Source organism: Balaenoptera borealis (genome assembly GCF_965194805.1).
Source record: "Balaenoptera borealis genome assembly, chromosome: 4".
Taxonomy (NCBI): domain Eukaryota; kingdom Metazoa; phylum Chordata; class Mammalia; order Artiodactyla; family Balaenopteridae; genus Balaenoptera; species Balaenoptera borealis.
Window position 1 is genome coordinate 57,673,981 of NC_138861.1, and position 13,883 is coordinate 57,687,863.

The following is a 13,883-nucleotide window of genomic DNA, read 5'->3' on the forward strand; positions in this document are numbered from 1 at the left end:
CAGATTCAAATTTGATTCTTAAAAGGCTTAAAAAAAAAAAGAAAAAGGAGCTTCTCTACAACAAACTGTGAAAGAACAGCAGTGTGTCAGTAAAGGGATGACTTCCTCAAGCCCAGGTGGGGGGTGACGCCTCGGCTGGGGCAGTGGGGCGCTAGTCAGGGTGGAAGGGGACGGGAGTCGGGGAGAAAGGGTGGCAGAGACAGTAATATGACGTACAGGACATCACGTGGCAAGCATCTTGGAGGAGCTGGTGCTGCCCAGATGGTAACATTTGAAGTCCAGACAAGGTAGGAAAACACGAGACTCTTTCATCCCTACACTTCTTTTATCCAACATTATAAGCATGTGTACATTTGCATATCAAACAGTGACTAAAAAGAACTCACAAAAGGGCACACAATGTTTGGGTAAAAATATATTTTCCCCCACTTCATGTCTTGGCACTAGTGATATATGCATAGATTACCTGTCCGCCACTCTCCTACCTTAACAGACACCAAATTACCAAGCAAGTTTGCTAAGTGATTACTTTCATACTTGAAAAAATGATATGCTTCACATCAATACAATTATTTTAGTTTTTTAAAAAAGACAAGTGTCTAACATGCAGTTTACATATATGACAATTCTGCATTAACACTGAAAGTAGATTACACAACAGTTTTAAAAACACATTGGTTATTTTCAAACAGCAAAATGACAATGATCTACAACTACAGTTTAAGGCATATCAGCATATTTTAAAATTAAGAAATAGACAAAGTTCTAATGCTGTTCACAGCTTAATCTTCAACTTATTTTAAAAATTCCCTTCATACCTACATATAATCTAGACTTTGTTCGTCATCATTTCCCCTAAAGAGTCATCACATATGTATCCTGTCAATGGAACCGAGACTTCTGGAAGCTGAGACTTGACAACTTCAGACACTTGCAAATGGGAAAGCAAAGGGATCTGAATGGACAGTTTTGGTAGGACCACACAGAGACAGTATGACATGGGTTGGTAACAGCTGAAAGATCCGATTCAACAGTTCGTATATGAAACACTTATGGATATGTCAAGAAAGTGAGGAAACCGAGTCTTTGAGGTGCACAAGATGTGAAGTGTTATTGCTGGTGAGATCACAAAGCAGAGGAGGAAGGTGAGTAACCTGTGCCCAGCATTTTGTTAAATGTTCCCCTGGTTGAGGTGCCCTTTCTGGACAAAACCTTGACCAATTAATAAAGAGCCTAAGTTGGGAAAACATAGTCTCTAAACTGCCAGTAAATTCTCCTAAGTGCTTTTCCATCACATCCTACCGCACTTACAACTGTTATGGGTATCTAAAGTCCAGAAGAAGCAAAAAGATGGTCATTATGGTTGAACAAAAGATGTGGGGAGAGGCCAGCAAGAGCTGGCCAAAAAAAAAAAAAAAAAAAAGGTGATTCCCTGCCAGTAGTTAGCACAAGGGAAAGACCATTAAACCAAGATCACCAAAAATTAAGCGATCATAAAGGGAGCCTAGCATAAAAAAAAAAAATGTTCCTCTTGCTTTTTCTCTAGTGGAAGGTAGTAGTTTCTCATTCTAACTTCACTTACACAGTCAGAACCAAGGACCCTCTGGGAATTCCCCGGCAGTCCAGTGGTTAGGACTTCGTGCTCTCACTGCTGAGGGCACGGGTTCAATCCCTGGTTAGGGAACTAATATCCCGCAAGCCGCGTGGTGCAGTCAAAAAACAAAAAACAAAAAACACCAAACCAAAACAAAACAAAAAACCTAGAAAAAAAATGAAACACTAAAAACCAAAAAAAAAAAAAAAAACCAAGGACCCTCTGTAATATCCAATGAACCCACAATGCTGTGTAGAACACAGACTGGGGTTAGTAATTTCTGACTTGCACACTGATATTAAGGAAAAGTCAAATCTCTGTGTTTCTTGGGGAAAAGATATAAATGTGAGCCATTTTAAATATATTTAGGGTTTTTGTTTGTTTTTTAAAAAAACAAAGGATACTCAAACCAATACCTCCCTACCCCCCTCCAGGGAAAAAAAAAAATCCACCTATCCCATTTGTTTCTCTAATTTTAAAAAGTCAAAAAGGTCTCAAAGGTTTCTTACTGCCGTACTTACATGCAAAGGCGAAAGCACATCCAATTAGATTTGAGGGTATCATTTATTCCGTGCAGAGCCAAGGACTACTGTGAAAAAAGGCACAGATACAGAAAGAAGAGAGGGCAGCAATAACAAACCAAATAGGGCCAGGGAGCAGGGGCAGAAAAAAGTTCAGAAGCAATGCATTTTTTAAAAAAGCTTCTATATGTTTTCTTTGACTTTTTATTCCCTGACTCTCCATATGATTTATTTTTCTGTGAAAAATTTAATGGGAAAAAAAAAAATCAATCCAATCAATCAACAGTCTTGGAATCAAAAAGTCAGCTGGATACCTTTCGTGGCTAGGCTCACTTTAAAAAGGCTTTAGTGATGCATGTAAAATGAAAATTTTAAAGTGATGCATTTTTAGAATTTAGAAGTGTATTTCCTGTTACAAGGCACGAAAATGCTCACACAAGCAATGGCTGGAACAAGCATACAACAAAGGTATTCAAGCTTCTGTCTGGTGCACAGCATCTGAGCAAACTCAGCCCATGGTTAGAATCAGCATGCCGCCTAATAGCCAGCTTCAGACTAGAATCATTAAAAAAGCAAAAGCAAAAACAAAAACATTGGTCCAGTAGCTCCTGAGCCTGTCTTTATACCACTATTGCTGCTTCTGGTTTGCAGTTTCTATCCCAGCTTAGTTTCGGCTTCCATGAAACTGATCTCTTACTTTGCCTAATTACGCCTAAATCAGTTCATGGACGACCATTCCTTCTGTCCCATAATAGTGTGGTTGAGGATAAAAAGAAGGGGAAAAAAGTCTTCATTGGAATCAACTAGAGACTTATTAATTAAAAAAAAAAAAAAAGTGTGTGTAAGTGTGTGTGTATTCTATCCTATTTGATTAATGTATGACTAGTGAAGGCCAAAAGGAAAATGCGGAGGTGAAGTATCAGGTTCATGAGAAATGTTATTCTTTCAAGTAAGAAACAGGAGACTACGGAGTTAGAAAGCTGCGAGTATCTTGTTATTAGAGGGGGAAAAATGAAGGAAATGAAAGGATAAGCCTCAAAAAGGAAAAGTACAGAAAAGAGATTAGATATGCCCTTTTCCATACAAATTTGGCATGTAGTCTATGTCCTGCCATATGGTTAAGTCCTAACCCTTGTTGATGGGGCACTGGGCCTTAAACGCAAAGAGCAGGTGGAGCTAGTCTTGGTGAAGGAAAAGGTGAGGAAATTCCTTCAAGACAACTGGATTTGAAAGACCAGCCGTTCTATTCCTTCATGCCTTTACTGCAAATATCAAAAAGAGACTATGCAAGGAAACTGGATGTGAAGCTGAATTTCTGCTTTCTTGACTTGTGGGTTTATATTATGTTCCTTCCCATTTCTACCTTAAGTTGACAAGGCCCCCTCAAACTTGTGCTGCAGATGATACAGTTTATAACAGATTTTCTATTTTAAATATTTCTGGAAAATTTCTCCTCATAATTATTGAAAACTGTTATTAGAAGCACTCGATATCCTGGAATCAGTCATTAGGCCCTCCTCTCTCAGCCTACTGAGAGCAGACTTAGGCGTGTTTATGAAAATACTGGATCTTGTAAGTAGTAAAAGCAGGTTGTGGAAAGCCCATCATCCTTAGTAAAAGATCCTTCTGCTAAACGAGGTTGTCTGATCCAGCCTTGGAGAGGGCTATCTGTGAGAGCGCCAAGGTTGCCCTGACACAAGGGAAAAGACTCATCATTTTCTTATTACAACCCCACTTGGCCAGGATTTGAGACACAGGGGTTCAGACACATTTTTAAAGCCATAAGAGGAGACAGTCAGTCTGAACAGACCCACAACCCAGGCCAAATAATGTTATTATAGTAATAAAAAAAATCCACGCAAGGGTAAAAGTCAGGTAAAGCTTACCCACCGTTCTGCCTACATACAAAGCTACCTTGGTTCGGGGCAGGTGTGGAGAAGAGACAGAGGGAGTTCAGGGCCTTTCGCGTCATGGAGACGAATAATCAAGAAGAGCAAGTGGTCATGGCTATTCAGGTTTATAGTCAGCTGCTGAGGCGGTGAAAAGTTTTCCTGTCAGACGTACATGTAGCAATTTAGGCTCCTTCCCTTGGTCCAAAGCAACATAAAAGTAACAGAACAGGCATGCTTCCTGCTGCCACTCTGAACAGGCATAAAAGGCAAATCATTTGCTTTCCAGAAACAAAGTCCGGCTGCACATAGCTTTTGCTGTTATCCCCTTGTTCTATCATTTTCCACCACCGAACAACATTCAGCAAAATGAGTTAATAGTTATATGGTGTCTGGGAAAGGGAAAAAAATAAAAATAAAACAAAATAAAAGGACACAGATGGCAGAGATACAATATTACTGCAAAAGCAGGTGAATGCGGACCATCCTTGGCTTGCCAGGCTTTATGTGAAGCTTGCACTGCAAGTTAAAAAACAAAACAAAAAAGTTAGAAATAATAATAAATTAAAAGAAGGAAAATTAGGAGCGCCAGCACCAGCATTCGGTGATGGTGAATGCTCATGCAATGATTATGGAATTGACAGAAATTAAAACCAAAAATTTGAGTAAGCTATTCTACATGACAAGCAAAAGCAAAATTTTAATACTGAATTAAAGAACACGTGGTTAGTTTCCATTTGCAGGTAATTCAGAATTCATGAGTGACTTCTTGAAACCACTACATGTTCTAGTGAAAGGATTTGCTGTTTGACTTTCTTCTCAAATAACACAAAACCATTCTCTATTAGATTTGGGCATCACGTCGGTACTGAATATACAATAAATGTCTTTCAACAAGTAACTTGGGGATTGGAATATAGTGGATGGAGGACATGCTATTAATCTACTTGGGAGGGAAAAAAAAAAGGACAATCATTATGTGGTTACAGCTAAAGCAATGCCCGGAGGCTTCCCCCTCCTAGGTACAAAGCAATGCCAAGTCCAAGATTTACATGTCTAATTTGAGGCAAGTCCAAAACATGCAGCTTCATTCCTTAGGAAGAATCAAAATATTCTTTGAAAAAAGAAAAGATGAGTGGATGATTGTGTAAACTATAGTCATCAGATGCCAGGTACAGTTTTAAAATGATAGATTTTTAAAACTTTCTTTTTGGAATGGTTGCATCTTAACCAGCAAACTGCTGGCTGGCAACTGTGCAAAGTTTTCAGAAAAGATGAACACTGAACAACTACTGAACAGCTTACCCTCGGGCACCCCCACCACTGAGGTGTAGCCGCAAACAAGGAAAGTGACTTGGTGGCCAGAGATGGCAGGAGGCGGGGGTCCAGCTAATGGCAGTGCCAGGGTTAGTTCTACCTTGTCTGTAATCTTAGGAAATGTTACATGCTCTCATGCCACTAACAGGTCAAGGAGAAGTACAAAGCCTTACCTACGTTAAAGAGGGAGCGTGTCATTAGAATAGAAAAAGTGGAATTTAAAACTATTAGAAAAACGAAGTGAAGCTCTAAGGTGGAAGCGTGGCAGGTGAATAAATACGCATCTCTTTTTAAATTCTCTCCCTGGAGCAGCTCCTAAGCGGCAAGCGTGGTGACTCCAGTCTCTCCTCCAGCTACACGAGGAGCAAAGAGCCTCCCATTTATTTTCCAAGTACTGTTCTGGTTACCCTGATTACTGTCTGTCTGTGGTCCTCTCTAACCAAAACTCTCCACTGGCAGCAAGGGAAGTGATTTTTTTTTTTTTTTTTTTTTAATTTGACACTTCAGGCCTCCAACTGGCAACTGCTTTCACTGTTCAAATGGGAAAGTGTGGAAAAGCTTAAGAACCTAGAAGTTACCGAAAAGTACGCGCCCTTGTCAGGCACAAAATCTGGTGACTATTGCTCACCAAATTAAGTCTAATTCCATTAATAATAAATGAGAATGTATAAATAAGGCTAAAATAGAATTCGCACACACTTCACATAAACTTGAAAAGCATTATACACTGCTAAGGCCCAAGGCTGGGAAGAAAATAACCTAAAACGTTCTATAGGACAAGAAAAACCTCCTTGCACGGAGAAGTCTGTGATTAGATACTTTTTAAAATGGAGGCACAGTACTGGTCAGCTCTCGGAATTTTTATTGCTTAAAGGCACATCCAGTATACATGAAATATCCTTGGAACATTGCTGGTCTTCTATAAACATTTTAAGTTCTAAAACATGTACCTTTACGCACTTTAGTGCTTCAGGGTAAGAAAAACTCGACTTTGGGTTTCCTAAACCGTGAGTCAGCAGCTTTTTCCTGTTTCATTCATGCCTATAGATGTGTACACAAACACACACACACACACACACACACACACCACCTATTTTTATCCTGGGTTAGTTTGGATTAACAAGGGAATGATGCCAAATGGCTTTCGTTTTGTCTTCCCTGGAAGAGTCACTCATCTCTGAATCTGCATGGGGAACGTCACCATTAGTGATCGATGCTCTCCAAACATGTGTAGCTACAAAGTGCTTTCTTGAACTGGATTATAATCCAGGCAGTTGTTACTCTCAGAATTAATCCAGCATAACTAAATATTCGGCCCCTGGAGTCCTTTGACCACGTGGGTCTGTACCAACCCCATTCAAATCACAGCTCACCTACACCAACTACTTTCTATTGCTTAGAAAATCTGCTTGCTCCCCTCCTCTCTTCATACATTTCCTGCTGGCTCAGAGCTTGGAAAGTCAAGGTCTGCAAAGTAGAATTTCAAACTTTCTCTGTGCATTTTGGTTTCTACCACAGGAAACGTAACAAGATTCCTCGGGGACAAGTCTGCACGTTCACTCAGATTAAGTGAACACCACTATCGAGCTCACTCCCCCGGGATAGGACTCGATTACTGTGCAGGCTCAATCCTGTCTGCCATATATGTCTAAGAATGTAATTCTTTGCCTACTCCAGTACCAACATTTTTATTGTTTACTTAGTTGTCAGCCTTTGCCCTAGAACCTTAGCATCTAAGGATGAAGAGCAGGAATCCTGAAACACGCCCTCAGAGGACCACACCTTAAACAGACAAAGCAGGATGGCATCCATGGGCTCACCACCCAGCTACCACTAAGGTTTTCTTCAAAGGCATCTTATTGACCACTGTGCTTACTGTCAAACCAATAGTAATTGTCATAAAGTGCCACCCCCTAGTCTTTCAGGTGATTTGCTGTAAAGCTTCAAATCACAGCAGAATTTCAAGGAAGGCCCAAATCTCCTACTGGATTCAGGCCACTGCTATTGGAGTATCATAGGAAGTGACAACTCAAAAGCAGAATCTGACCCTTTGGCACCTTAAATCAAGGCCATATTTAAAAAGAATTTTGTGCGGGTACAGGTGTGTCTTGAGAATTGGTGGAGGTGTCTTAACGGGCATTTCGATCCCATTTTCACAATAAAACGATTCATCATCTTGTGGAATTTAGAGGGAAAACTAGTGGCCACTAGTAGTTCTTCCAAATCTTTCATTTTTGAGAACAAGACTTTCAATGACTGGCTTCTTAAGCCTTACAACAGAGAATAGAAAAATAATTCTAACAATCATAGTTTTAGGATGCTCTTTATCAAGAGCCGTGAGGATTGTCTCCAGAGAGTAGTGAAGAGAAATGCACTGTCTTCTCAAGAGTCCTAGTGTTGCTGCAGAAGATGCTACTGGAGACGACAGGTTACTCCAGTCCTGATGGCTGGATCGTGTGGTCAAGTTTTATAACTTAGTGTCTGTGTACCCTTTAGAAATACTTTAAAAACCTTTGTCGTCTCCCCTGCACTGTAGAGAAAATTCTTGCTTTTATCTTTCTGGTAACAGACCAGTTTCCAGTCTGTAAATGGGAAAAGTAGAGACATGCAAGAGGAATAAATTGTTAGAGGGCCCCGCTGCGTGGGGGTGACACCCGCTTACTTTTTCTTATCCTTGTCTTTCTTGGTTTGCTGGGCCCCAGACTGCTGGGCCTGGGACTGTAGCAACTGAGCTGCCGCCTTCTTCTTCTGGAAATTGTTCACCTCCTCCTCCAGTTCCTTCTTCTTGTCTTCCACTTTCTTCTTCTCTTCTTGGTGTGTCCGCTTTAGGAGGTCGAACTTCTCGTGGAGCTGGAGAGAAGAGGAGGAAGACAAGCTTGGTGGAGGGAATGGGACGCTTACTGGCGTAAGGCTACCTGGATCTGTTCAAAAGCAGAACGTACGTGTGCCGCTGCCCGTGCTTTAGTTACACGAGTGAGGTACCGTCTGGGGCTGAGCCAGGCCGAGGTGGTGAAAAGCATCCCTTGGGGCCCTAAACACTGTTGAAACTTGGATCGCTTAGCACTAAGGGGAATCTCTGTGCACTTTTTCTGATAATAAAATACGTCTTCATTGTAAAAAGCATAAAGAAGAAAATAAAAATTATCCATGGTCCTAATAAGAAACTCACCCTAGTGGTAAGAAAAGTTCTTTACTTCTGGTCCTTTTTTGAAAAGTATAATCTATATTTACTTAGAGACTTACACAGTGACTACAGATATATGTATCCATACTATTCAAATAAGAAGAGTATGTGGAGAAATTTCTGGCCCTTGACAAACTGAATTTAGAAAATTATCACAATGCAGAAACAAAAAATGGAAGGGGGCTTCCCTGGTGGCACAGTGGTTAAGAATCCGCCTGCCAATGCAGGGGACACAGGTTCGAGCCCTGGTCCAGGAAGATCCCACATGCGGCGGAGGAACTAAGCCCGTGCACCACAATTACTGAGCCTGCACTCTAGAGCCCGTGCTCTGCAACAAGAGAAGCCAATGCAATGAGAAGCCCGTGCACTGCAACGAAGAGTAGCCCCCGCTCGCCGCAACTAGAGAAAGCCCGCGCGCAGCAACAAAGACCCAACCCAGACATAAATAAATAAATAAATAAATAAATTTACATTAAAAAAAAAACTGGGAGGGAGGGGGAAATCCTTACTATTTAGATAATTCTAGAATTTTTACCTAGCATTCAACTTGATACTTAAAGCCAACAGCAAATAAGGCTCAACTTTCCTTTCTCTGCAGCAAAACTAGGGTGAGTACTTACCTATTTAAATAACCTCTAAGTTTCTTATTATCTAGCATCAAAGGCAAACCTATTTCTTGCTCTCTCTCGTTGGGGTGACTGTTACAGCAGAAATCCATGGGGCCTGATTCCAATTGATGTTTGCTCAGATAAACTCTTATAAATTTTAATGTGCCTCAGTTTATCTTTTTTTTTTTTTTTTTAAATTTTTGGCCACGCTGCACAGCATGTGGGATCTTAGTTCCATGATCAGGGATTGAAGCCGTGCCCCCTGCAGTGGAAGCGCGGATTCTTAACCACTGGACCGCCAGGGAAGTCCCTCAGTTTATCTTTTAACAGGGTAAAATGAGCAATATTCATTGAGCTATATCAGCTAAAGAATTAATTGGGTCATTTTAAAATCTGAAGAGAATTGACTTTTAAATTCTGAGCTCTGCTAAAACTGTAACTTACTATAATGAAAATATTACTTAAAATGAGATCAAATTACTACTCATTATAATGTGAAATAATCTGTACATCTGAAAATATTCATTGTTATTTCATTTTATAATATTCTATGCACATGTTTAGCCGTGTATTTAGGGTATTACATATAAGGAACAAATATAAGTAAAAAGGATGCATTTAATCAAGTGACCTTAAAAGTTTCCACACTTCATTCATCTAATGGCAACTAAATTAAGTTCTTGGTTTAATTTAAATAATGGGTGCATTATAATGAAATATACATTCATCTGTGCAGTTTTAGGCAGATTTTGTGCTTAAAATATTTTAAAGTGATAATTTGTGTGTCTGTGTGCTTAATTATTAGAAACAACTTTGTTCCATATCAAAAGTGATACACCAAAAACTATACTTTGTGTTTCAAGAAACTTCTCAAAATAAAACTCAAATAATCAATAAACACTTCTTTAGAAATAAAAAAGGAGTCCATGGGAACCTCTAGGATGCAGCTACCCTGGGCTGGGCGCGGGGAACTAGAGTCAGCGGGACACTGGAGCCAGGGGTGTGCGTCCCAGAGGGAAGCCAGAGCACAGACACGGCGGACGGAGCCCGTCCCCCATCAGACAGGGGCGAAGGGCCCTCCACTGTTTAGCTCACTGAGTTGACTGGTAGACTGAGACAATAATGGTCCCAGAATTGCAAATCTTACATTTCATCACTATTGATGAAATATGGAGTTACAAGGAATGTGGGATCAGGTCTGGAAACCTAAGTTCTAGCTTTAGTCTTGGCTTTGCTACTAACTAGGTATGTGACTGCATAAATAACTTAAGCTTTACGACACTCAGTGTTACCATCTGTGAAATGGGGATAAGACTGGCTACCCTACTCTTCGTACCAGGTTAGTAGGCCCCTCGTGTGATAGAATATATGTAGCAAGTGCTTAGAGCAGCACGAAGGCCTGTCTCGTCTGTGTCTCCCCCGGACGCAAGGACAGATGGCTTACCTCTTTCTCTGCCTCTTTAAGTTCAGCTTCTTTCTCCTTCACTCTCATGACAAACATCTGTCTCATTTCTTCTTCTTTCTTCTGAAGTTCTCCCAGAAATTCATTCCTTTTTGCTTCGTATGTCTCCTGAAGACTATTCAAAAGCCACAAACCAAGGACAGTGTCATGAAGTTGCATGATAAGAAATTTCAGTCCAGACAATTCCTACCCAGCCACTTCCTCAAAATAAATAAGGCTGCCAACTCACCAGGTTCAAGGACACACAAAATGGCACCATCTTCTTTTTAGTTATGTGGCGATCAGAAAGACAAGCACGTCAGGAACCAGAGATGAGGCAATAAGTACAGTGTAGCACTAATGGGATGTCTCCTACTGGCCAAGCTGTATGCTACATACATTCACAGAGGGGACGCCTGGGCTGGCCAGTATCTCCCAGTTCAGTACCACGTAGATACTGAAGACGTGATTTAGAATTTTAGAAGATGGAGGGGGTGTAGGGAGAGAAATGCAGCGGCACTGGAGCCAGACAGATCCACCAGGGTTGGTTTTGGGTTCACAGCAATTTACTGACTGATCTTGGGAAGGGCACGGCCTCTCAGCCTCAATGTTCTCTGAATACAATGTCTTCCAGGGCCCATGATTTCGGGAGGTAAATGTGGGCAGAGTGAGTAAAGCATTTGAGATAACATCGGTGCTTAATAAGTGTTACCCCCTCACTCGTCTTCCTCCAGCCCCCAATTTAGAAAACAGACTCAGTGAACCATCTAAAGAGACAATAGTGTATCTAAAGATATTACAGAAAATTGCTGCTCTTCAAGGGGTATTACCAATTGTAAATAGAGCAGGGAGGAGTTTGATTCTTATTTTAAAACTTATCCTCCCCCTGACTGTCTACAGAACTTGGGGCCCAATATTTTAAAGCAAAGGCCATCACTCAGTTTTACCTCCAAGTCAGAACAGATACATTTACAAAAAAATCACCTTTGGTAACACAACTTAGGAAAAAAACAGACACCCACACCCACACTCATACAAACAGAGATACATTTGCCGGTAATTGCTATCTCTATCTCTCCCTTGCAGTTTCCCTAGAACAAGGGTTGTGACAGTTACACAAGTCTGCAGCAGGATTATCCACTTTTACCCAGGGACCAAATGCATCCAAAGTGCTGATTCCAAAATGAAGAGCACCTGTGGATGACCCCAGGCTCCATGCAGAGCCACCCCAGCATTCACACTTGTCCATGTAGAAGGAGAAAAAGAACATTCAGGTGGTGGAGGGGCGTGTGCATGTGGATATACGTTTATAAAGAGCAACATACTTACAAAATGCATTAATTAGGATTGTTTATACGTCTATAATCAATGCTCTTATTGGTTGCTGAACAATCAGTTCTCCTGCCCTCAAGAGTGTCAACACTGCCTGGGTAATGGACAATCACGAGCTGGGACTTTCTGGAGGTATATTTGGCTTTCACATTATCTTAGGAGACAAAAGCAAGTTTGGCCGACATTAGTGTTGGCTAATATTAATAGCAATATTTGGACTTGAAATTTAAGCTATATAGCCACAGAGATAGAGAAATGCATGGATAACGAAACTATAAAATAATTCATGAGTTTGATTTTGCTTGTTAACTTCTAATAAACTCTTTATCACTATCATTTGTGTCAGAATGGCCAAAGGCAGAGGATGACTTGTCCCTGCTATGAAATTTTGGGGGAACCCAGTTTTTGTTGATTTTAAGATAATGAATCCATCTTCCTCTTCTTTCTTAACAAGCAGTGGAACACCTAGTATAGAAACACTACCAAGAAACATGACCCAAAGTGTGTTCCAGAGATCGCTAGTTTCAAGAAATCTTCAAAAGTGGGGTTCCCAAGTCAAAAGAACAAAAGGAAAATGCAATGTGTGACCTCCCTTTAGGAGAGCCACAGCGCACGGTGACTCCCAAGCCCTGCAGCACGTCAGGGTCGCCTGGGCATGTTTTACTGGACTTTTCTGAGCACAGTTTCCTAACTCCACACTTGGAGATGCTGACTCAGGATGTCAGGAGAAGGCAAAAGTAATCTGTATTTTTAAAATGCTTCCAGGTGACTTGATGTAACTAGTCTGCCAACCACTGCTTGTCTTAAGTGCTCTGAAAAGTCCTTCAATTAAAAAAAAAAAAAAAACCTGTTTAAGTCGATTCACTTAGAGCCAAATTTGTTTAATTGTGGAAACTTTTGTTAAGTGACCCACAGAGAGAAGGTCCTTTGGGTAATGCTACTGGAATTCTGAGACCTCGCAGCATGACTCGACCTGATCCAGTCCCAACCACAACCTAGCTTAGGCTCCAGTTTCTGGAGATCCATTTTCAAACTATGGGTCATGACCCAATCAAGGGTTTTAACCAGTATGTTAAAAAGTTTAGAGAACAGGATAGAAGAAACCAGAATGCAGTGCAAACTCCAAGAGCAGGTATCACTTCATGATATGTGTATACTGGATCACGATGTAGAACACATTTGATAGTGAAGGTTGCAGCCCAAAGCTGGAAAGCGCATGTTCTAGAGAAAGGATAAGGAGCGATATTGCCACCAGCCAGATGGCCTCAACACATGCTGCTTATTAGATGGCTGCATCCGGGGACAGGAACCAGCTTTGCAACTCTGACACTGGAAATCATAAGCAACGTATGAAAAAGAAATCATAAACCCCCCACTCCAAGGAGTCACCTGCAGTAGGTTTCTTAGCAATGCAGTCACAGATCCTACTCCCTGGGCACCTGCGGAAATCCACATGTGAATGAGAGACACCTGAGACCCTCCCCTATGCTTCCAGCCAGTGAAAACCAGTCCAGAAGGAACTGGATCTATAGTATCCTCTCAGATACCTAAAGTGATGATACCTTTTGCAATTTCTAGCTCTTCCAACTTAATTTTTAATTGTAGTTATTAACACCCTTTTCCAAGTGAGAAGTGAACAATTTTTTCATGAGGGTTTGGGCTCGTTTGAAACTGAGGCTTTTATCTTCTTATTTTCTTTTAACAGCTTGTGGGAGAGGCAGGCTTTGCTCATGGAGGTCAAGGGAAGGGAGAACGGGCACTGGCACTCCAGTTCATCCTGCACTCGGGTAATTCACGTAGCACCGTTCTCTCCCTGTTACGGCTCCTGGACCGCCCAGCGGGGGGCAGGCCAGAGCGCTGCACGCCGCCGGGGTTTACAGAGGAACTTACACACGAGAGTGTGTTATCCTTACAACAACGCAGTGACGTAGCTATTATTATCACCTCCCATTTTACACATGGAGAAACTCGGACACAGAGGGGCTTAGTAACCTGTG

At 41.2% G+C, this 13,883-nt stretch overlaps 1 protein-coding gene and 1 long non-coding RNA gene across 11 annotated transcripts in view; both read right to left on the minus strand.

Moving 5' to 3' along the window:
- LOC309627486 overlaps positions 1-13,883 on the minus strand; it is a 564,569-nt gene that overhangs the window by 347,062 nt on the left and 203,624 nt on the right. The window lies entirely within an intron of this gene.
- SEPTIN11 (septin 11) overlaps positions 1-13,883 on the minus strand; it is a 97,819-nt gene that overhangs the window by 6,998 nt on the left and 76,938 nt on the right. For 3 of the 10 annotated variants that reach the window (XM_082389392.1, XM_082389384.1, XM_082389385.1), the window contains 3 exons: positions 10,558-10,690; positions 7,984-8,171; positions 307-2,183 (listed from right to left, as the gene is read on the minus strand). In XM_082389392.1, the coding sequence (XP_082245518.1) occupies positions 2,159-2,183; positions 7,984-8,171; positions 10,558-10,690 (346 nt within the window). In that variant the 3' untranslated portion in view covers positions 307-2,158. Of the gene's footprint in view, positions 1-306; positions 4,524-7,983; positions 8,172-10,557; positions 10,691-13,883 lie in introns of those variants that run through there. The other 7 variants (XM_082389391.1, XM_082389390.1, XR_014243742.1 and 4 more) reach the window with 6 other exon arrangements.